At 55.6% G+C, this 19,680-nt stretch overlaps 4 protein-coding genes across 5 annotated transcripts in view; 1 reads left to right on the top strand and 3 right to left on the bottom strand.

Moving 5' to 3' along the window:
* Positions 1-3,887: 3,887 nt before the first annotated feature.
* On the bottom strand, positions 3,888-12,490 carry TBCB (tubulin folding cofactor B). Its single transcript, XM_040976388.1, has 6 exons — positions 12,326-12,490; positions 11,887-12,030; positions 6,498-6,594; positions 6,031-6,219; positions 4,271-4,343; positions 3,888-4,124 (listed from the first exon to the last, which is right to left on the bottom strand). Exons 1-6 carry the CDS (start codon positions 12,437-12,439, stop codon positions 4,010-4,012), a joined length of 732 nt encoding a protein of 243 aa, XP_040832322.1. The 5' UTR covers positions 12,440-12,490; the 3' UTR covers positions 3,888-4,009.
* A 272-nt stretch (positions 12,491-12,762) lies between these two features.
* On the top strand, positions 12,763-14,040 carry POLR2I (RNA polymerase II subunit I). The gene is made up of 6 exons (XM_040976640.1): positions 12,763-13,085; positions 13,169-13,223; positions 13,410-13,483; positions 13,576-13,650; positions 13,743-13,794; positions 13,935-14,040. Exons 1-6 carry the CDS (start codon positions 13,027-13,029, stop codon positions 13,995-13,997), a joined length of 378 nt encoding a protein of 125 aa, XP_040832574.1. The 5' UTR covers positions 12,763-13,026; the 3' UTR covers positions 13,998-14,040.
* A 55-nt stretch (positions 14,041-14,095) lies between these two features.
* On the bottom strand, positions 14,096-15,841 carry OVOL3 (ovo like zinc finger 3). The gene is made up of 4 exons (XM_040976542.1): positions 15,748-15,841; positions 15,602-15,666; positions 14,759-14,960; positions 14,096-14,304 (listed from the first exon to the last, which is right to left on the bottom strand). The coding sequence occupies exons 1-4, from the start codon at positions 15,839-15,841 to the stop codon at positions 14,096-14,098; spliced, it is 570 nt and encodes a 189-aa protein (XP_040832476.1).
* A 3,329-nt stretch (positions 15,842-19,170) lies between these two features.
* WDR62 (WD repeat domain 62) overlaps positions 19,171-19,680 on the bottom strand; it is a 31,901-nt gene continuing 31,391 nt past the window's right edge. For both annotated transcript variants that reach the window (XM_040976390.1, XM_040976389.1), the window contains exon 32: positions 19,171-19,642. In XM_040976390.1, coding sequence (XP_040832324.1) covers positions 19,379-19,642 — 264 coding nt within the window. In that variant the 3' untranslated portion in view covers positions 19,171-19,378. The remainder of the gene's footprint in view (positions 19,643-19,680) is intronic.

Genomic DNA, 19,680 nt, shown 5'->3' on the forward strand with positions numbered 1-19,680 from the left:
CCAGGCTTTTGGCCATCCTCAACTGCTTTCCCACGCAATAAGCAGGGAATTGGAAGGGAAGTGGAGCAGCTGGGGCACAAACCGACGCCCATATGGGATCCTGATGCATACAAGTCAGGTCTCAAAATAAATCCTTTTTAAAAAGGAATAATAACGGGAGAAAAGGACATACTTTTTACTTGGTGGTAAACCTATACCCTGTTTGATTCCTGTTTGTGTCCTAGCTGCTCCATTTCCCATTCAGCTCTCTTTAGTCCCTGTTTAAGCAGCGGAGAATAGCCCAGGTGCTTGGGGCCCTGCACCCAAGTGGGAGCTTAGAGGAAGCTCTGAAGTCAAGTTAGTTCTACAGAGAGGCTGGTTTGCAATCATTACAGCCAGGCAAGGTGACCTCAGTGAAGGGAATGACTAAGACTATACAAGGGCATCCTCAAGGGCGAAAAGAGCTTCCCCAGGTTCTTCACTAAGGTTCCCGTTCCCTCTTGAAGCTCAGAATAGAAACCACCTATGCCTGTGCAGCAACGGCACCAGCCTGTGGCCAGGTCAGCTCTGTCCACCCCACAATTCCCAGCGGCTGGGAGGGAGCCACGGGCGGCTGAGGAGGGGACGTGGCTTTCTGGGAAATACAGCCAAGGATGCTGGTCAAGCTACCTGTGCGAGCACACGCCCTACAATGCACGGCGAGCACGGCTGCTGAGCGGCGCGCTGATGCCCCCTTGTGGCAATGATCAGTTATGCCGAAGCTCGGGACTGGAAACTTGGAATCTTCTCCGCTACGGGCTGGAAGAAGGTGGGAAAGGGAGAAACTGTGAAGAAACTGGGGGCAAGGCTCGCTCTGAGGACTAACTGGGACCGGCACAGTAACTTGTGCCTACCTGAGATTGCTGCCTGTGGCCAACACTGACCTGAACACTTGATATGAATGAGCTCACTTACCCCTGATACAATAACTCTTGGAGCAGGTGTGGGGTACTCTCACAGGCCCCACCTTTACTGGAACGAGGCTGAAGCCGGGGCAGGGAGTGTGTGTTGAGGCTACTTGGTGACAGAGCTGGGGCGCTGACCTGAACTGTCTGTGCCTCCTCACTAAAGCCACCCTTTACCAACTGAAGTATTTGTCAACTGTAGCTGGCTCCAGCCCAACTCAGCCACTAGCAAGTGCACGTTTAGGGATTAGCCTGCTGTGATCTTAAGTTCCTGTCAAGGGGCCGTCTCCACTGACAGCACCTCCACCAGCACACCTGGGGATTCTGTTGTTCCTTGCCAACAGCCAGCAGCAACCTTAGAGTGTCACTGACAAGCACTGAGGATCAGTGTTCAGCCTGATGCTTAGGGCACCTGTGTTGGGGATGGCATTTGATACAGCAGTTAGGATGGTCCCTACTGGAGCGGGGCATTGTAGTGTAATGAGTTAAACTGCTACTTGGAATGCCAGGATCCCATGTGAGCTCCACCTCTGATCCCTGGGAAAGCGGTGGATGGCTCAAGTGCGTCCTTGGACCTCTGTACCCACGTGGGAAACCCAGATGAAGCTCCTGGCTGCCCCCGGACCATTCCCAGTTGCTGTGCGGTCATTGGGGAGAACCACAGATGAAAGACTGCTCTTGGGGAAAAAAAAAAAAAAGAGCTCGCTCTCTTCCCTCTCTCTGTAACTCTGCTTTTCAAATAAATAAGTCTTAAAAAAAAAGAAAAAGAAAAGGCTGGCGTGGTGGCCTAGCGGCTAAAGTCCTCACTGTGAACACGCCAGGATCCCATATGGGCTCTGGTTCTAATCCTGGCAACTCCACTTCCCATCCAGCTCCCTGCTTGTGGCCTGGGAAAGCAGTCAAGGACGGCCCAGTGCTTTGGGGCCCTGCACCTGTGTGGGAGACCTGGAGGAAGTTCCTGGCTCCTGGCTCCTGGCTTCGGATTGGCACAGCACTGGCCATTGCGGTCACCTGGGGAGTGAATCATTGAACGGAAGATCTTCCTCTCTCTCTCTCCTCCTCTCTGTATATCTGGCTTTGTAATAAAAATAAATAAATCTGAGCCTGGCGCGATGGCCTAGCGGCTAAAGTCCTTGCCTTGAACACGCCAAGATCCCATATAGGCGCCAGTTCTAATCCCGGCTGCTCCACTTCCCATCCAGCTCCCTGCTTGTGGCCTGGGAAAGCAGTCGAGGACGGCCCAAAGCCTTAGGACCCTGCACTCACGTGGGAGACCTGGAAGAGGCTCCTGGCTCTTGGCTTTGGATCTGCATAGCATCGGCCGTTGCGGCTCACTTGGGGATCGGCCGTTGCGGTCAGTTGGGGAGTGAATCATCAGACGGAAGATCTTCCTCTCTGTCTCTCCTCTCTGTATATCTGACTTTCCAATAAATAAATAAATCTTTAAAAAAAAATCTTAAAAAGAAAAGAAAAAAGGAAGAAGACGTTTGCATCCTATGTTTGAGCTCTGGGCTTGGAGTCCCAGCTCCACCTCTGACTCCAGCTTCCTGCTAACACGCACTCTGTGCCACCTACGGGGGGCGCCTGGATTGAGCTTTGACCCGACTATGGCCCAGTCATGGTAGTTGTGGGCCTTGAAGGGGTCAACCAAACCAGCGGATGGAATGGAAAATCTTTCTGCCTCTTAAAATTCAACTATAGGGCCGAGTGCAATGGCTTAACACCTAAATCCTGGCAAGTGCTAGGATCCTATACGGGTGCCAGTTAATATCCCTGCTGCTCCCATTCCCATCCAGCTCCCTGCTTGTGGCCTGGGAAAGCAGTTGAGGACGCCCAAAGCCTTGGGACCCTGCAACCATGTGGGAGACCCTAAAGAAGCTCCTGGCTCCTGGCTTTGGATTGGCTTAGCAATGGCCATTGTGGCCACTTGGGGAGTAAACCAACAGATGGAAGATTTTTCTGTCTCTCCTCTCTGTAAATCTGTCTTTCCAATAAGAATAAATTTTATAAAAAACTCAACTATAATAATGTTTGAGACCAAAGCCTCATGAATGCCGCAAATAGATGAGACATTGGCCTCCTGTCTGTCTCCCTCAGCCTCAGGTGTCCTTGCCTGTTCTTTAGGATTAACCACTTGTCAAAAAGAGACCACTGAATTCAAGCAGGGTATAGCTGGCTCTACAAGATTTTAAAAGATTTATTATTTATTTTTATTGGAAAGGCAGATATCCAGAGTGGGGGAGAGACAGATCTTCCATCTGCATTCAAGGCGAGAACCTTAGCGCTATCATGCCGAGCCCATCCTACAAGATTCTAATCAGTGGATTCTATAAACACTTTGGCCACTCTCTAATGAGTTCCCAGGTATATTAGCAGCATTGGAAGTGGACTGGAAGTGGAGCAGCTAAGACACAAACTAGAGCCCCTATAGGATGCTGGCTGCACCCATTATGCCATAGGCCACACCCAGAATAAATTAAAAGATGAACTGATAATTGGTTGAGACACTATACTTTGCAGACATCATTTCAGCCAATTCCTTGTCAGTGCACTGGGAAGACGTTTCTGAAGTGTACATCTTTAAGGCAAAGGATGTCCCTTCCCATTTTTCTGTGTCTGTGACAAGGGGGAAATCATGAGGAGACAGGAGTGCAGCACAGTGTAGAGAGATGGAGAATGGCCCCTGACACGGAGGGGAGGGTTGGTCCCCTGTGTTCAGGTGACAGAGCTTGACCTAAGACAGAAACTTTCATATTACTTGGGGTCTGCTGAAGTAGCCCAACCTGGCATTTAATAGTAAAGGACAAAGGGCAACCCCAGGGATCCCAGCCTCACTCTGCCTCACCTCAACTTTGCCCCAGTTCCAGGATGTCGCCCTCACTTACCTGGCTGCTTCCAGCCCCTCCCCGAATCACTGAGTCGGCCACCCCTCCCACGTTCTGGTGGATTTAAGGGATGAGTCTCAACAGTCCATGGTGTTTAATTGTGACTAGGTAAGAATGAGGCAGGGAAAGGCGTTGGGCACACACACGGGGCAGTGAGTGGCGAGCTGGGAGCCGGAGCAGGCGCTGGCCTTTCTGGGGGCATCACATCTCGTCCAATCCGTAGTCCTCCTCTGGGAAGTCCCCCACTGTCACAACTGATGGCTTGACAAAGGCACCATACTTGTCCTGGCACTCGAAGTAGCGTTTCCCATTCACACTGCAGGGCGTGAAGGGAGAGGCAGTGGTTAGAAGAGTCCCAGCCTGGCTCCTGTGCTAGACGCCAGGGAGGGCAGGTTGGCCCAACACCCACAGACACGCACGCACACGCAGACACGCACAGCCCTCTGTGGGAACACGGGTTACCTGCCATCGTGTTTCCCTAGCGGCTCGTCGTAACGGACGCCAACCCAGTAGCCAGGCTTGAAATCTGTGAGGCCTGCCAGAGGAGAAATGCTGGTGAAACTTCTGGATGCAGCTCAGCCAGTGTGAGCAGCATGCCCTGCTGCCACTCAGGCCCACTGCCAGCTCCTGCCTGCACTCAAAACGGCAGCCCCTCCGCCTGTCCCCTGCTCCAGCTCCCTCAGTTCCATTAGTGCCCCGGCCAGAGATGTGACCGTTAAGACCCGAGAGGTATGGCACTGCCACTCTGCCAAACAGACGGGCCTCAGAAGAGAGCAAGAGTGCAGACAGCCCACCCTTGGTCTTGCAGAGTCCACAACCGTGAGAAAAGAGATCCTGGTGGGGAAGTGACCTGGAGTGCGCATGTGTTAAGGAATTCCCAGCAACCAAGACACAGCCAGTGATAAAAATACAAACAAAAAACTATCCAATGACAGGCCAAAGATTTGGAAACAGTTGTTTCTCTAAAGCAACTCAAATGGTCAATAAACCTGCAAAAGATTAATCAACGTCATCAGGCACCAAAGAAAAAATCAAAAGCATAATGCTATTCTACTTCACAATCAATAGAATGACCGCTGGGGGGACAGCACTGCGGTGCAGCACGTTAAGCTGCCTCCTGCATCAGAGTGCTGGTTCGAGTCCTGGCTTTCCCACTTCCATTCCAGCTCCCTGCTCACGTGCCTGGGGAACCAGCAGAGGATGGCTTGAGTCTATAAACAAGGATGGGGCTTTTCAGCCCATTGTGACTATTTGAGGCCTCAACTAGTGAATGGAAGTAAGGTTACTTCATCATTCTACTTTCAAATAAGTAAATAAATCTTAAAAAACAAACAACGAAGTTAAAAGGACAAATGTTATAGCACAGCAGGTCAAGGTGTGGCTCAGAAAGCCTGCCGCCCACTCTGGGGTGCCTGGTTCAAGTCCCGGATACTCTGCTGCTGCTTCTTTTTAGATTTATTGATTTTTTAATTTATATGGGACACAGAGTTAAGAGAAGATGGGAAACAGAATCTTCCATCCACGACATAATGGCAGAGGCTGGGCCAGGCTGAGGCCAGGAGCCAGGAGCTCCTTTTGTGTCTCCCAAGTGGCTCTAGGTGCCAGGCACTTGGCCATGTTCTGGCTTTCCAGGCACATTAGCAGGGAGCTGTATGGGAAGTGGAGCCCACTTAGAATGCTGTATCACAGGTGGAGGCTTAACCAGCTATGCCACAGTGCTGGTTCCAGCTTCCTGTTGGTGTAGCACCCAGGGAGGGAGCAGGTGATGCCCCAAGCACTTGGGTTCCTAACACCCACCCAGGGGCCCGAGATGGAGAAGGAACCAGTGGGAGGAAGATCTCTTCCCCTTTCTCTCCGTCTGTCTTTCAAACAAACAAAAGTAACAGCAAGCGTCGGTGAGGATGCGGGGGACCAGGAACCTGTGTGCATCGCTGCTGGGAAGGCGAGATGCTGCTTGCTGCTCCTGGTCCTCCTCTCTTACGCCTCCCCCCAGCTGACCTCCAGGCTTTTCTCCCTGCCTGGCCTCAGCATTCACAACTCCGCTTCTTTCTGCTTCCCAAGCTCCCCAGCCCGGGCCTCCCGTGTCACGTGTCCAGGTCGAGGCTGGGTCGTCACTGCCACGTGGCTGGTGGAATGGGTCCCCGTATCAAGGTCTCAGTGAGGTGGCTGAGAATGAAATGTGTCCCTCCCGGCGATGGGCCCAGGCTCCGGGGGCCACGTACCTACATACATGACGGTGCCGCGGCGCGGGGCCTGTCCAGTGGCGCGCACCTCGCAGCGGCTGCCCACGGTAATGGCGTCCACCTGCTCCTTCTGCTGGGCGAGCTGCTGGGCGGCGTCAGCCTTCTGCTGCGCGAGCTCCTCGTTGTAGCGGCCCAGCTTGCTGCGCTTCATGAAGGAGCGTACGGAGTCTGCGGACGGGCAGGTGTGACATGGGTGTGGGCTGTTCTTGTGCTAGATGGGCGGCTACCCCATGTACAAGTTTCCCACATCGCTGCACTCCGCATCCCCAGCTTCTGCCTGACCTTTCCCCCAGCCCGCCGCCCCTCGCACCTCTCCTTCACGGCTTTCTCTGCCTCCACCACCCCTACTTCCCCATCTGTGCCCCCTCCTCCTCCCCCTGGCAGGCATGGCAGTGCCTCTTGCGGGGGTGCTCCCGTGGCTCCCGTTCGCTGCGGGGGCTCTGTACTTTGCCTCTGGTCGTAAGCTTCCTGCGACATCTGGTATTTCTCCACCTTGGACACGTCTTCATATTCCCCAAGCCTGGCACCACTGTGGTCAATGACCTGTGGGGAGGGGTGGAAGTGAGCTGGGATGGCACTGTGGCCAGGGAGGCCTGGCGTGCTGGATGGGGCAGCATGCTGGAACATTCTGCAGGCGCTGGTCTGGGAAGACACATTCATCTCTCCCCCCCCCCCTCCCCCCGAGCCTGGCTGAAGGGATGGCAGTAGGTACGGGCACTGTTCCTCTCCCCTGCCTCACCTGCTTCCAGCCCCATGTACCCCCACAGGTCCCTCACGCTGCTGGCAGCCCTAAGGGCCATCTTGTCCATGGCCCTCTGGGCGCTGCTTCTGCTGGCCCTGGGCTGCAGACTCCAGTCCCCTCTTCCACTTTACCACCACCTCCAACTCCTACACTCGGTGCCCAGTGAGCTTCTCTGTGCCCCTGGGGCCCTGCGCTGGGCACCAGGGACCCAGTGCAAGGACACAGATACACCTACTCTCTGTCGGCGGGGAGACCAACCACAGACAAACAGGTCTTCATCTTAAACATCCGAGGATGACAAATGCTACGGACATACACCATGGCGGTTGATGGAGCCAGGTAAGGTGGTGGAGACACCCTTCTGGAAGGAATGGCTGTCTGGGCCATTGCCTGCAGAGGGTCAGGGGTGGGTGTGCCATGGCCTTGCCCAGTGCGGTGGCCCAGGAGTGGGAGACTCAGCCGATCATGTAGACTGCGTGCTCTTGATGGAGCTGGCTCTGAGAGGACTTGGGGTTCACAAGCTCCCACTGGCTACCTCCAGGAGCAGGGGCTTGGGAGGGGGCTGCCAGAATGTCCAGGAGGGAAGGGTTGGAGGCTGGGCCAGGGTGGGGCAGAAGCGGGCGAGAAGAGCTTCGATTCTGCACATTCTACAGATGGAATCAGCTGGGGTGCTGACAGACCCCATGGGGTCTGAGGAAAAAGAGGCGGTCAAGCACAGCCCCAGGGTGCTTGGCCTGAAGCACTGTGGTAACAGGCAAAATAAAAACAGCCTCTGAGCCAAAGATCCTGAAGAAGCTCTGCTTTCTGGGACAGGTGTGAGGATGCAAAGGGACAAGACATCACGGGATGCCAGTAACCCATGTCTGGGCGTGCTTGTCCCAATTCCAGCTGCTCCACTTCCCATGCAGCTCCCTGCTTGCGGCCTGGGAAAGCTGTGGAGGACGGCCCGAATGGTTGGGATCCAGTGCCCATGCGGGAGACCTGAATTATGGTCTCACAACTCACTTGATTGGGACCTTACACGTAAGAATATAAAAATGCTTCGCTTCGTGTTTTATTTATTGTATTATTCATTATTTTGTTTAGTGCCCTTAAACACTTTGCTAAAACTACCTACGCAGGACAATGCACCACACATAATTGCAGCCTGCACACACATTGTGACCCAGGCCGTGTGTTGTCCTCAGGGCAGCTGTAAGAACAACTGAAAACGCTGGTCCTTGGCCCTGCAATGGGCACACTGCCCAAGAGGCTGCCTGGGACCCCAGTGCAGTAGCCTAGTGGCTAAAGTCCTCGCTTTGCAGGGGTTGGGATCCCATTTGGACGCAGGTTTCCATCCAACTCCCAGCTTGTGGTCTGGGAAAGCAGTTGAGGACAGCCCAAGGCTTTGGATTTGCTCAGCTCAGCTCAGCTCAGGCTGTTGTGGCTACTTGGGGAGTGAACCAGCGGACAGAAGATCTTTCTGTGTCTCCTTCTCTCTGTAAATCTTACTTTCTAAATAAATAAATAAATATTTTTATATAAAAGATAATTTTTTTTTTTAAAAAAAAGACAATACATCCACTATCAAAAAACAAAACAAAAAAGGAAACAAAACACAGGGAGCGGCAGCCCCCAGCAGACGGCCTGGGTTGAGTCTCAGCCTCTTCTGATCCAGCTTCCTGCCGCTGAGCACCCCAGGAGACAGCAGCCTCGGGCTGGGGTGCTTGCCAGCCCCAAGGAAGACCTGCATAGGGACAGCAGGGTTAGGCCTAGCTCAACCCTGGCTGCTGTGCGTATTTGGACAATGAACTGGCAGCTGGAAAGCCTCTCTTTCAAATAAAATGAGAATAAACACTTAAGAAGCAAATCTGCAAGTATTTTGTTTGTTTCTGCTATTGTTAAAATTCCCCCGAGTAATTCTGATCCACCTTCAAAGTTGAGGACTGGTGCTAGTGTTTTGGTATGGTGGACTGAGCCAGCTTCCCATAACAGAGCACTGGCTTGAATCCTGGCTGCTCCACTTCCAATCCGTTCCCTCCAATGTGCCTGGGAAAGCTGCAGAGACTGGCTGCGGTGCCTGGGCCTCTGCCATGATGTGGTGGATCTGGACGGAGCTCAGCTTTGACTCTTGCAGGCATCTGGAGAGGTAACCAGCAGATGGAAGAGTTCTGTGTCTCTCATTTGCTTTCTGTTAATACACAATAACACTCACCATTTTAAGGACAACTATAATCAGAAGTACTATTTCCTTTTGTAAAGATGTGTTTATTTAGTAAAAAAGCAGACTTATAGAGAGAGGGAGAGACAGAGATCTTCTGTCTGTTGGCTCATTCCCCAAATGGTCACAATGGCCAGGCCGAAACCATTTTTTTCCTGGATCTCCCACATGGGTGCTGAGGCCTAAGGACTTGGGCCATTCTCTGCTGCTTCCCTAGGCATATTAGCAGGGAGCTGGACTGGGAAGTAGAGCAGCTGGGACTTGAACCCATGCCCATACGGAATGTTGGTGTCACAGGTGGCAACCTCACTTACCACACCACAATGCTGGCCCCAGTTTGGGGCAGGGGCTGGCTGTAGCAGTTAAGACGCTCCTGGGGACCCCCACATCCTATGCAGGAGCCCTGTGTTTGAGTCCCACCTGTGCTTCCCACTCATTTCCTGACAATCTGAACCCCGGGAAGCAGCAAGCAATGGCTCAAGGACTCGAGCCCGGGCACTAATGTGGAAACCCAGATTTTCAGATGAATTCAGGGCTCCTGGCTTCAGCATGACTGTCTTGGGTATAAACAAGCAAAGAGAAGATTTTTCTATGTCTTTCAAATAAAACAGAAATAATTTAATTTAAAAAATCTAAAACTGGCTGTATTTCAGTAACACAGAAATATACCTTACTGAACTTGAATGAAACATAAGTAGTCGTACAGTATTTTTGCACAAAATAGTGGATTGGTAGCTGAGAGACTTGTTACTTGGTTAAAACAATTGGTTTTGGGTGTAGCTAAATCCTTGCTTTGCACACACTGGGATCCCATATGGGTCCCGATTTGTGTCCCAGCTGCCCCACATCCCATCCAGCTCCCTGCTTGTGGCCTTGAGAAAGCAGTGGAAGATGGCCCCAAAGCCTCGGGACCCTGCCTGGATTGGCTCAGCTCTAGCCATTGCAGCCACTAGGGGAGAGGACCAGCGGACAGAAGATCTTTCTGTCTCTTTGTAGATCTGCCTTTCCAATCTTTTTTAAAAACTGCTTCTGTTTTGAAGCTACTGAGCTAGAATTATGGAGGCTGATTTTTTTTTTTTTTTTGCATTAAGCATCAAGTAATTATATAGGCGCCGAATGTCACATAAGTTTAAATTGTATTCACAGTTGAGTTTTTAGGTGAATATGGTTTATAAACACATCAATCACAAACTTTTATATATTTATCTTTTCTGTTGTTGTTTTTAATGTTAATTTTCATTTACCTGAAAGGGTGAGTGACACAGACACAGAGGGAGACCTTTCATTTTTTGGTTGATTCCCCAAATATCCACAATAGCCAAAGCTGAGTCAGGTGAAAGCCAGGTTCCTGGATGCCGCTGGGGTCCCCAAGTATTCGAGGCACCAGGCCCATCTGTAGGAGGCTGGACTGGAAGCAGAGGAGCCAGGGCTACACCAGCACCCCAGACACCATGCAGGCGTCCCAGACACAGGCTGAGCACTCAACCCACTGCAGCATGACACACAATACCATTCCCTGAGTGACCACAAGGACTGTCTGCTACACGTTTCACAGATGGCCCCTGAATGAAAGCCATCAACATTCCCCAGGAACACCATCCCCAACTCCCGCCGGCCATTGTCCTAGAACCGCCCACCTACAGCTGAGTGCCCAGGGGTGGGCTAGTCCTGGCCGCGGACCCCACTGCCTACCTACCCTGATCCACTCACTTCCTCAGGTTGGGACTGCCCAGCTTGGTCCTGGTGACCCAGCACATAGTCCCGGCCTGCCCTGACCCCAGTCCAGGCCTCATCTCCTCACTGGACGCACAGCAGCTCCTTCCCCAGCTCCAGCCCCAGGCAGCCTGTGAACACCCGGCTGGGCTGGCCCTCCCAGCATCCATGACCTTCCATGCAAGTGTCGAGCAACCACTGTGTTTCTCCCAGCCTCAGCGTGCTCGCACCTGCTCAGTCTTCCCTCTGAAGCCCCCTGCCTTTCCCTCTCTTTAGCTGTTACTCAGGAAGCACCTCCCAGACATTCCTGTACAGGGAATCCCAGCTCCTTGGCCTTTACCTCCATGGCTCCTTCACCTGTGGCCTTGTGGTCATTTAGCTGACATCTAACTCACATGGTGGACAGGTCTACGGCAGAGACCTCCTCGGATATGGCTCAACACAGGGGTCTAATGGACCAGCTCTCTGGGGCTTCTGACTTCCAAGGATACACAGCTGGGGTCAGAATCCCAGCCATGAAAGCCAGTGCCAGCCGGCCGCTGCACTGCAACGTCAGGAGGATGACATGGTCTTCCCAGCCCTGTCTGCGGCCTTTGCAACTCAGTCAACAGTGAGGTTGGGGGGTGGGCTAAACACCTAACGGAAGCAGACAAGGGGAGGGGAGAGCTTAAAGACTTTTATGAGCAGGCACAGACCCTGAGGTACAGCTCACCTGGGACAGTGCAGACTGAGGTGTGTGTGTGTTGTGTGTCATAGCTCACCTGGGACTGGTGCAGGCTGAGGTGTGTGTGTGTTGTGTGTCATAGCTCACCTGGGACTAGTGCAGACTGAGGCGTGTGTGTTGTGCTAATAGGTCACCTGGGACTGGTGTAGACTGAGGGGTGTGTGTGTGTGTGTGTGTGTGTGCCCGCGTGCCCTTCCCCGGGGCATGGTGGGGGGTGGAGCAGGGGACAAGGACAGAGAGGACCCAGCTGATGCACACTGAGGCGCTCTGCCTTCTGCCTTGTCCCATCTTGTCCATCCTCTCGTGACTAATCTCACAGGTTCTGAACAGGTGTGTCTCTCACCACGAGGCCTTTGGGGAGAGTGGGGCCTATCCTGGCTCTCACCCCTGGGCAGGGCACGGCAAGTATGTGCTGTGGCTGAGTGAGGGCAGGGCTCACGGGTGGGGTGGCCTCACGTGGATGCGGCAGCCATCGTCCACGGGGTAGGAGCCCAGCAGTGCGTCCTCTCGATCCAACTTGCCGTATAACTTGTCATCGCCTCCATACAGCTCCAGCTCCATGCAGGAAGCAGGGCTGCCCACCACCAGCTGCAGTTTACACTGCGGGCAAAAGGCCGGGTGAGGGGAACGCGCGCCAGGGGCTGCATCCTCTGCCCTGAGGCTGCACCCCCGGCTCCGGACAACCAGGGGCGCAGCTCTGAGGACCCGCCCGCTCAGCCTCGCCCCGGTTCCGCCGGCTCGCCCCGGCCGAGGCCAAGTTCCACCGCCGTTCCAGGACCCCTCGGGGTCCGCACCCCGTGCCCAGCCCCGGGCAAAGCGCGCATCCTCTCCGGCCCCGCCCCCACGCCGGGAAGCCCCTCCACCACCTCGCCCTGACCCGCCCCCAGGGCCACACCTTTAACTCCGCGATGGTGAGGCTGCGACTGTACCGCCTCTCTGTGCAGAAGGTGTTGAGGGAGCTGCTGACGAAAACGGTCACCACGGGCGCCGAGACCCCGGACACCTCCATCTCGCTGCGCCGCACAGCGGCCCGCACCCCGGTTCGCCGCCTCACGCCGGCTCCGCCAGACACCACCTCTGCTTTGGGGCTATTAGCCCCGCCCTCTGCTCCCGGTTTCGACCAATCCACGACCTCCCTTCAAGAGAGTCAGCGAATCACCGCCGTGCCTGCTCCCCCACCTCCAGGAAAAGGGCGAAGTCTCATAGAGGCTCCAGCCAATCTGGAGAGGTCTTTTATGATGGTTCACCAATCCTCCCAATAGCGGCCCGGGAAGCGGCCCGGGCCGAAGCCGAAGGGCGGGACTGGCAAGAGTGCACCATTTCCGCCAAGGGTAAAAGGCTTCCACAGCCGGGCAAAGAGCAAGTTCTCCTTCCGCTGATTCCCTCTGCGGTTGTCGTACTAGAGCAGTATCATTGTGGGGAGGCGAGGTCTGGACATCGGGAGCGGTTGTTTAGGATGAATTAAGATTGAGGACAGTAGTCACTCCTCGAGGCGCGCCCGGTTCCGTGCTGGCGAAGCGGCAGGACTTGGCCCTTCCCGCGGCCTGTAGCGCGCGCCGCGCATGCGCCGTTCGCCTGAGCGGGGCAGACGTCGTCATGGACGCGGACGGGACCTACGAACCTGGCTTCGTGGGTATCCGGTTCTGCCAGGAATGGTGAGGTCGGGGAAGCAGGTGTGTGTGTGAGGGGGACGGAGCACCAGCTCCAGCACTGACCCCTGGCCGCCCCTGTCCCGCAGTAACAACATGCTGTACCCCAAGGAAGACAAGGAGAACCGCATCCTGCTGTACGCGGTGAGCGCGAGGCTGCGGGGCGCCCCCACCCCGCGCGTCCCGGGCGCGTCTCGGGTCGCTGTGACGAGCCCCGGCTCTCCCGCCGTGTCCATGCCCTTCCCGGTACCCCCCGCCTGCCCTGCCGGCCCCTTCGGGGCTGCCGCGGTCTCGCCTTGACCCCGTCCCCGCCGCACCCCTCCTCCGCAGTGCCGGAACTGTGACTACCAGCAGGAAGCCGACAACAGCTGTATCTACGTTAACAAGATCACGCACGAAGTGGAGTGAGTGGCAGCGCGGGCGCGCGGGGCCGGGTCCCGCAGGGGTGGGGCTCGCGAGGCCGAATGACTGACCCCACACCCCGTCCTGCCCGCAGCGAGCTGACCCAGATCATCGCCGACGTGTCCCAGGACCCCACGTTGCCGCGGACCGAGGACCACCCGTGCCAGAAGTGAGAGGCGGGCCGGCCTGTGGGAGGGGGCGTGCCCGCCGGCCGGACCTGTGGCCGGCTCCCAGTGACCGCACCGTCCCCTCCCTTGCCAGGTGCGGCCACAAGGAGGCGGTGTTCTTCCAGTCCCACAGTGCCCGGGCCGAGGTGAGGGGTGCACCTGCCTCTGGGGAACCGGGCTGGGGCCTTCCTGATTTGGAGAGCAATTGTGGGAGTGAGGCCCTGTGTGAGGGGAGGGTTCCGCGCCGGTGCCTGACCCCTTGCTAACTGTGCCCGGTTTCTGCCAGGACGCCATGCGCCTCTACTATGTGTGCACGGCCCCGCACTGTGGCCACCGCTGGACCGAGTGACCACCCCACCGGGCGCCGCGGATAATAAATGACAGGTTCTGCACCCCGGTTTGGTTCATGTATTTGCCTCGTGGTGGGATGTCCATCGAGTGAGTGCATCAGACAGGGCGGTGCAGGGCGCGGTGCTGCGCGTAGGCCTCCGGCCTGGAGCTGGTGAAGCCGCAGTCCTCGCACACGTGCAGCTTCTCCCGGCGCTCGCGGTAGGCGTAGCTGGCTGGCTGGCCATGCACCTTGGCCAGGTGCGCTTCCAGGGAGCAGCGCTGGGTGAACGCCTTCCCGCAAGCGCCGCAGCGGAAGGGCCGGATCCCTGCGCAGACCAGGGAGAGGAACAACAGCCTCCAGACTGATCCCGCACCCCATCTCACCCTCCCACATTGACCACTTCCAGTCCATATTCCAAGCCCTTCAGACAGCAGTGCCCATGAGCCATGGTCTTCCCTCCGGCCTCACAGACGTGGGCCAGGCACTGCTTTCCTCATGTTCTCACTCCCCCACCAGAATGTGCCTTCCCCTGCGTGGCCCTTACACCTCTTAATTCTCTAAGCACCCACCTTCCCTGCAGGACTCTAGGCAGGTGCCACCTTAAACCCACGCTGCGGGGCGTGGGGGAGTGGAATGGACAAAGTGCATGGAGTCTCTGACCTGCTGCATCCCCGCCCCATGTGTACATATCCCAGGAACTCCATCTGCCTGGCACCTCCTCCCATGTCACCCGATCTCTGCCCAGGGACCGCCAGCCCCTCTGCCCTGCCATCACTCACCAGTGTGAGTCCTCATGTGACGCTTGAGATCAAAGGCATCATGAAAGCCTTTGCCACAACAGCGGCATACATGGCGCCGGGCCGGGCTGTGGCATTTGAGGTGGCGTGTCAGCATGCGCTGCAGCGGGAAGGCCTTGGGGCAGAGTGGACAGCCGAGTGTCCCAGGGCCTCTGGGAGCAGAGGCCAAGGTGCCCTGTGTGGGCTTCCAGAGGGACACAAGAGTTAGGTCCTCCCCACCTTTGTTCCTGTACGAACAAGTATTTACAGAGCACCGAGAGCCGAGGAGGATGGAAAGGCCAGGAGTGTGTGCGTGCACCTGCCACCTGCTCTTGTAGCTGCCCTGGCTTTTACCACAACTCCGTTTCTCCATAGCAAGTGCCATAAACCCCCAATCCTTCTGTCCCCTGCTGGAATATAAGCTCAGGACAGCAGAGGGCTTTGGCCTTACGCCTGCTAAGTTCATGGTACCTGGAACAGTGCCTCGTTCTCACTAAATACTCAGATAACCAGGAACACATCTTCATTCTGACAAATGCTTTTCTTCTCACAAGGCACACACGGCTCAACCAGCCCTTCTGAGAGACTTCACTTCCCTCCTTGTCCTGTAGCCTTGGCCAGAAAGCAAGTCGCCCGTTCTGCCCTTCTGCACCGAGAGATCCCTATGGAATGGGGAAATGGGGCTTGGGCTGGGCCTGCTTCTGTAAAAGGAGGAGCAGGAAGGACCATGGCTAGGAAAGCCCTGAGGCTGGCAGGCACATGCAGGTGGCTCGCGAGTGAGGGGCAATGAGGCTGAGAGTGGACAGGGAGGAAACTGAGTCAGACAGAGGCCAGCTGCAGACTCACCGCTGCCCAGGAGTCCACGAGGCCGGAGGGCTGGCGTGGCGGCAGCACCCCCAGGCTGCTGCAGTCTGAGGAGAGAGGCTAGATGGTGATGCTTTGTGTGCCTTCCCCACCCCACCCCCACCCTTCAGGCCCAGACAGGGGCCCACCTGGCACATAGGCATCGCCCCGGAGCTGGTCAGGCAGGTGGCCCCAGTTGGGTGGCTGCACACGCCTGCTCCTGACCAAGAAGGCTCGGGGCATCACCTCAGGAATGGGGAGACAGACACAGATCCACGTTTGCAGGGCTACTGCCGTCTCCACCTGCTGCAGAACCTCAACCAGAGGACTGTCCCAGGTGGGAAGGGGGGCCAGTGTGGAGGAGCCTCCTCATGCAAATTTCCTGACGAAGCCAGGAAGCTGACCCAGCTGCCCGCAGTTACCTCCGCCTAGGTCCAGTTCCTGAGGGGCCTCTCCAGCCTGCAGGTACAGGCAGCACTGGGACCCCCAGAGAGGGTCAAGCAAGGGTAGATGGGCCTGGAGAGGCTCATTGGCGTGGGGAAAGGAAATGTGGCTGGGGTAGTGTTCCCCCATGGTATGGACAAGCGAGGGGGCTTGAGGAGTTGTTTGCCAGGCAAATCAGTCACTCCTGGCCATTGAGCGGTCAGCTTGGTTATTCAAATCCTAGCAGCTGTCTAGGGAGGGAGGAGTGGAGGGGGCAGCTGTGATTGCACTGCTCCAGAGCATGGCAAGGGCAGCAGGGCTACCTCTTCAGACGCCCAGAGCCCAGTTCAAGTGGAGCAGGGTTAAAATCTGATGCCTAGTCTGACTCGCAGCGACTGCCTGGGACACCACTCCTCCCATTCCTCAGTCGGGGGTGGGGATACACAGGAAGCTGGTCCTGATGGCCAGCGTCTGGCCAGGCTGTTGTAAGTGGCTCAGGGTGTCTTGATTTTCTAATCAGAGGTTGCAGGTCTTGAGTTCCCATGTAGCTGTTTCATTTATTTACCCAGCAATATTTTGAGTTCCGACTTCAGGCCAGGTCTAGGTCAGCACTGAGAATCAATACCTAAGTCCATGGGGAAGACACACCAGTGGCAGTCCAGAATGATCAAGGGAGAAGGGGATAGAGTCAGTGTTGTGACACAGCAAGTAAATCCATCACCTGTGATGCTGGCATCCCATAAGAGAGCCAGTTCTAGTCCTGGCTGCTCCACTTGGTTCCAGTTCTCTGCTAATGTCCCTGGGAAAGCAGAAAATGGCTCAAATGCTTGGGCCCCTGAACCTACATGGCAGACCTGGATGGAGTTCCTGGCTCCTGGTTTCAGTCTGGCCCAAGTTTGGCCATTGCAACCATCTGAGGAGTGACCTAGTGGATAGAAGATCGTTTTTGGACAAGTGCCATGGCTCAACAGGATAATCCACCTGTGGCAACAGTATTCCATATGGGTTCCAGTTCATGCCCAAGCTGCTCTACTTCCAGTCCAGCTCTCTGCTTAGGGCTTGAGAAGGCAGAAGAGGATGGCTCAAAGGTTTGGGCCCTTACTCTCATGGGAGACCCAGAAGTTCCTGGCTACTGTCTCCCAATTGGCTAGGCTCTGGCTGTTGTGGCCATTTGGGGAGTGAATCAGCTGATGGAAGATCTCTCAAAATAATAAACCTTTTTCAGCCCAAATAGAACAATTGGAGAGTTGTGAGGCCAGAAAGAGTTTCTGATCTAGGGAAGGGATTCAGGGATAACTTCCTGTGAGCCTGAAAGGTTTTTAGGGGGCTGGCATCCCATATTAGAGGCTAGTTCCTGTCCTCTTCCTCCACTTCTGATCCAGCTCCCTGCTAATGTCCAGGAAAGCAGCTGCTTGGGTCCCTGCTATCCACATGGTAGACCCAGTTGGAGTTACTGGCTAAAGTCCTTGCCTTGCACATGCTGGGGGTCTCTTATGGCTGCTGGTTCTAATCCCAGCGACCCTGCTTCCCTTCTAGCTTCATGCTTGTGGCCTGGGAAAGCAGTTGAAAATGACCCAAAGCCTTAGAACCCTGCACCTGTTTGGGAGACCCAGAAGCTGCTGGCTTTGGATTGGCTCTGCTCCACCCATTGCAGCCACTTGGGGAGTGAATCAGCAGATAGAAGACCTTCCCATCTGTCTCTCCTCTCTGTATCTATCTGGAAACTTTACAGAAGAGAAAGATCTTCCTTCCAATGGCTCACTCTCTAAATGCCTGTAATGGCTAGAGCTAAGCTGATGAGGAACGAGGAGCCAGAAGTCTTTTACAAGTCTCCCATGCGGGTGCAGGGCCCCAGGGACCTGAACCATCCTCTACTGCTTTCCCACGGTATAAGCAGGGAACTGGATAGGAAGTGGAGCAGCTGGCACATGAATTGGCACCCATATGGGGTGCTGGGCTTACAAGGGGGAAAGACTAGCTAATTGAGCCATTGTGCTGAGCCACAGGGAATATTTCTTTACATTCTCCTAATGATAGTTTCAGTGAAGGAAGGAGGCAGTGTGAATTGCATAACCTGGGCAAGTTGTCCCGTTCCTGCCCCAACTAGTCTGTTTCTTCTGGGACAGTGTGAGAAGACTGGCAGCTGTTCAGCCAAGGGGTGGTTAGGTGAACACCCCGGCCACAGTAAGGCCATCTGTAATTAAGGATCTCATAACTTGTATTGCATGTAGCTGCAGGTGCAGGGCCTTGCACAGGCCTGGCATCACGGCACCTCAAAGCTGTTTTGGCAGTCAATGCTGCCAGTAGGCCAAGGGGAGATGGTGCTGTGAAGGAAGCTTCTGCAAAACAGGCTGGGAGCTTCCCTTCCTCTGGCACAGCCCCATGCCCATCACATTATTTCTCCCAAGGCCACTGGTCCCTGTGTTTACTGTTGCAAACACTGGGGTGTGTGTGTGTGTACTGTTTTGTATCCTCCTTGTCCCTCCCCTCTCGGCCTGTGCCTGATCATCTCCCATTCCACCCTCATGTTTTGGAAGGCTGGCTGCCAGCTACCAGGCGCTGGGCTGTTTGTAAGCTACTGCATGTTCCTGATGCATGGTGCACATTAGGGCAGCAGATGGCACACCCTCACGACCAAAGGCCCAGCTCTGGCACCAGGCCCACAGGGCTGAGCATCAGCTTTGGTTCTGGGTCAGCCAGTTGCTGGTAGGGAAGTGTTCCTGGTCCCAGCAAATTGGAGAGGGGTAGGGTACAGAGACTCTGCCCCTGCTGGCTTCCCAGCAGACACATGTGGCAAGATGCCTACTGCACAGGAGAGCTGGCACCAGTGCTGGGGCTCTGTGTGATGTTGAAACAAGAGGGAGTGGTTCCAGTTGCAGGGTGGCCTGGAGGTGCAGCTAGTGACTGTCCAGTGGCTGGGACCACAGCCTGGCCCAGGGGTCATGAGCCGGTATGTGGAATATGCATCCTAGAGGGCAAGGTCAGGTGGCAGGTGCCCATAGTGGCCCCAGCGAGTTCCAAGGCATCAGGAGGGTGCAGGAAGGGCTGGCCCTTCCTTGGGCAGATCACCCACCGCCTCTGGCCACAGCAAACAGGCTAGGGACAGGCAATATGGGAGGCCAGCAGTGGGGACTGCTGCTTGTCCCATGCTGCCCGTCCTAGGTATGGAACATGTGTGGGTCCTGGGGCTGGTGGTCCTAAGTTCTGTCCTCCACCCTGCCCCCTATTTGTGAACAGCCTGGGATAGGTTCCAGGGACCACTGCTCCAAGCCTGTCACTTTATTTCTTAAAACATCTATTTGTTTGAAACAGCAGGACTGTAGCGGGGGGGTGGAGGGGGAGGAGGGACTGCTGGTCTTAGTCCCCCCGCACCTTCCTGCGCACAGCTTGCACTAGTAGGTCCGAGTAGTGTTCCAGCATGGCGTGCAAGTCCGGGCTGGCCAGCGGGCACAGCAAAGATGGGTTGGTGGTGCCTGGACTGGGCAGGACCTGGGCAGGGTTAACCTCCGACCCAGCCAGCCAGTTGGTGGCTTCCAACTGACTGTGGATCCAGAAGAAGGTGGATGCCAGCTCACTCTGTGCCTGCCGCTGCTCGGCCCCCATCTGATTGCTGGAGACCAACTGCAAGGGACATCATCTGGTCAGCACCCACCCTGGCT

The sequence above is a fragment of the Ochotona curzoniae genome, unplaced genomic scaffold (assembly GCF_017591425.1).
Source record: "Ochotona curzoniae isolate NIBS_2020 unplaced genomic scaffold, NIBS_Ocur_1.0 contig_2699, whole genome shotgun sequence".
NCBI lineage: Eukaryota > Metazoa > Chordata > Mammalia > Lagomorpha > Ochotonidae > Ochotona > Ochotona curzoniae.

Coding starts and splice junctions, on each gene's coding strand:
- TBCB (XM_040976388.1), bottom strand. CDS start 12,439: ATGGAGGTGTCCGGGGTCTCGGCGCCCGTGGTGACCGTTTTCGTCAGC. Junction 12,031..12,325: donor TCACCATCGCGGAGTTAAAG/GTGTGGCCCTGG, acceptor TTTTGCCCGCAG/TGTAAACTGCAGCTGGTGGT. Junction 6,595..11,886: donor ACGATGGCTGCCGCATCCAC/GTGAGGCCACCC, acceptor CCCTCCCCACAG/GTCATTGACCACAGTGGTGC.
- POLR2I (XM_040976640.1), top strand. CDS start 13,027: ATGGACGCGGACGGGACCTACGAACCTGGCTTCGTGGGTATCCGGTTC. Junction 13,086..13,168: donor ATCCGGTTCTGCCAGGAATG/GTGAGGTCGGGG, acceptor CCTGTCCCGCAG/TAACAACATGCTGTACCCCA. Junction 13,224..13,409: donor ACCGCATCCTGCTGTACGCG/GTGAGCGCGAGG, acceptor CCTCCTCCGCAG/TGCCGGAACTGTGACTACCA.
- OVOL3 (XM_040976542.1), bottom strand. CDS start 15,841: ATGCCCCGAGCCTTCTTGGTCAGGAGCAGGCGTGTGCAGCCACCCAAC. Junction 14,961..15,601: donor TCGTGGACTCCTGGGCAGCG/GTGAGTCTGCAG, acceptor TCCCTCTGGAAG/CCCACACAGGGCACCTTGGC. Junction 14,305..14,758: donor TCACATGAGGACTCACACTG/GTGAGTGATGGC, acceptor TGGTCTGCGCAG/GGATCCGGCCCTTCCGCTGC.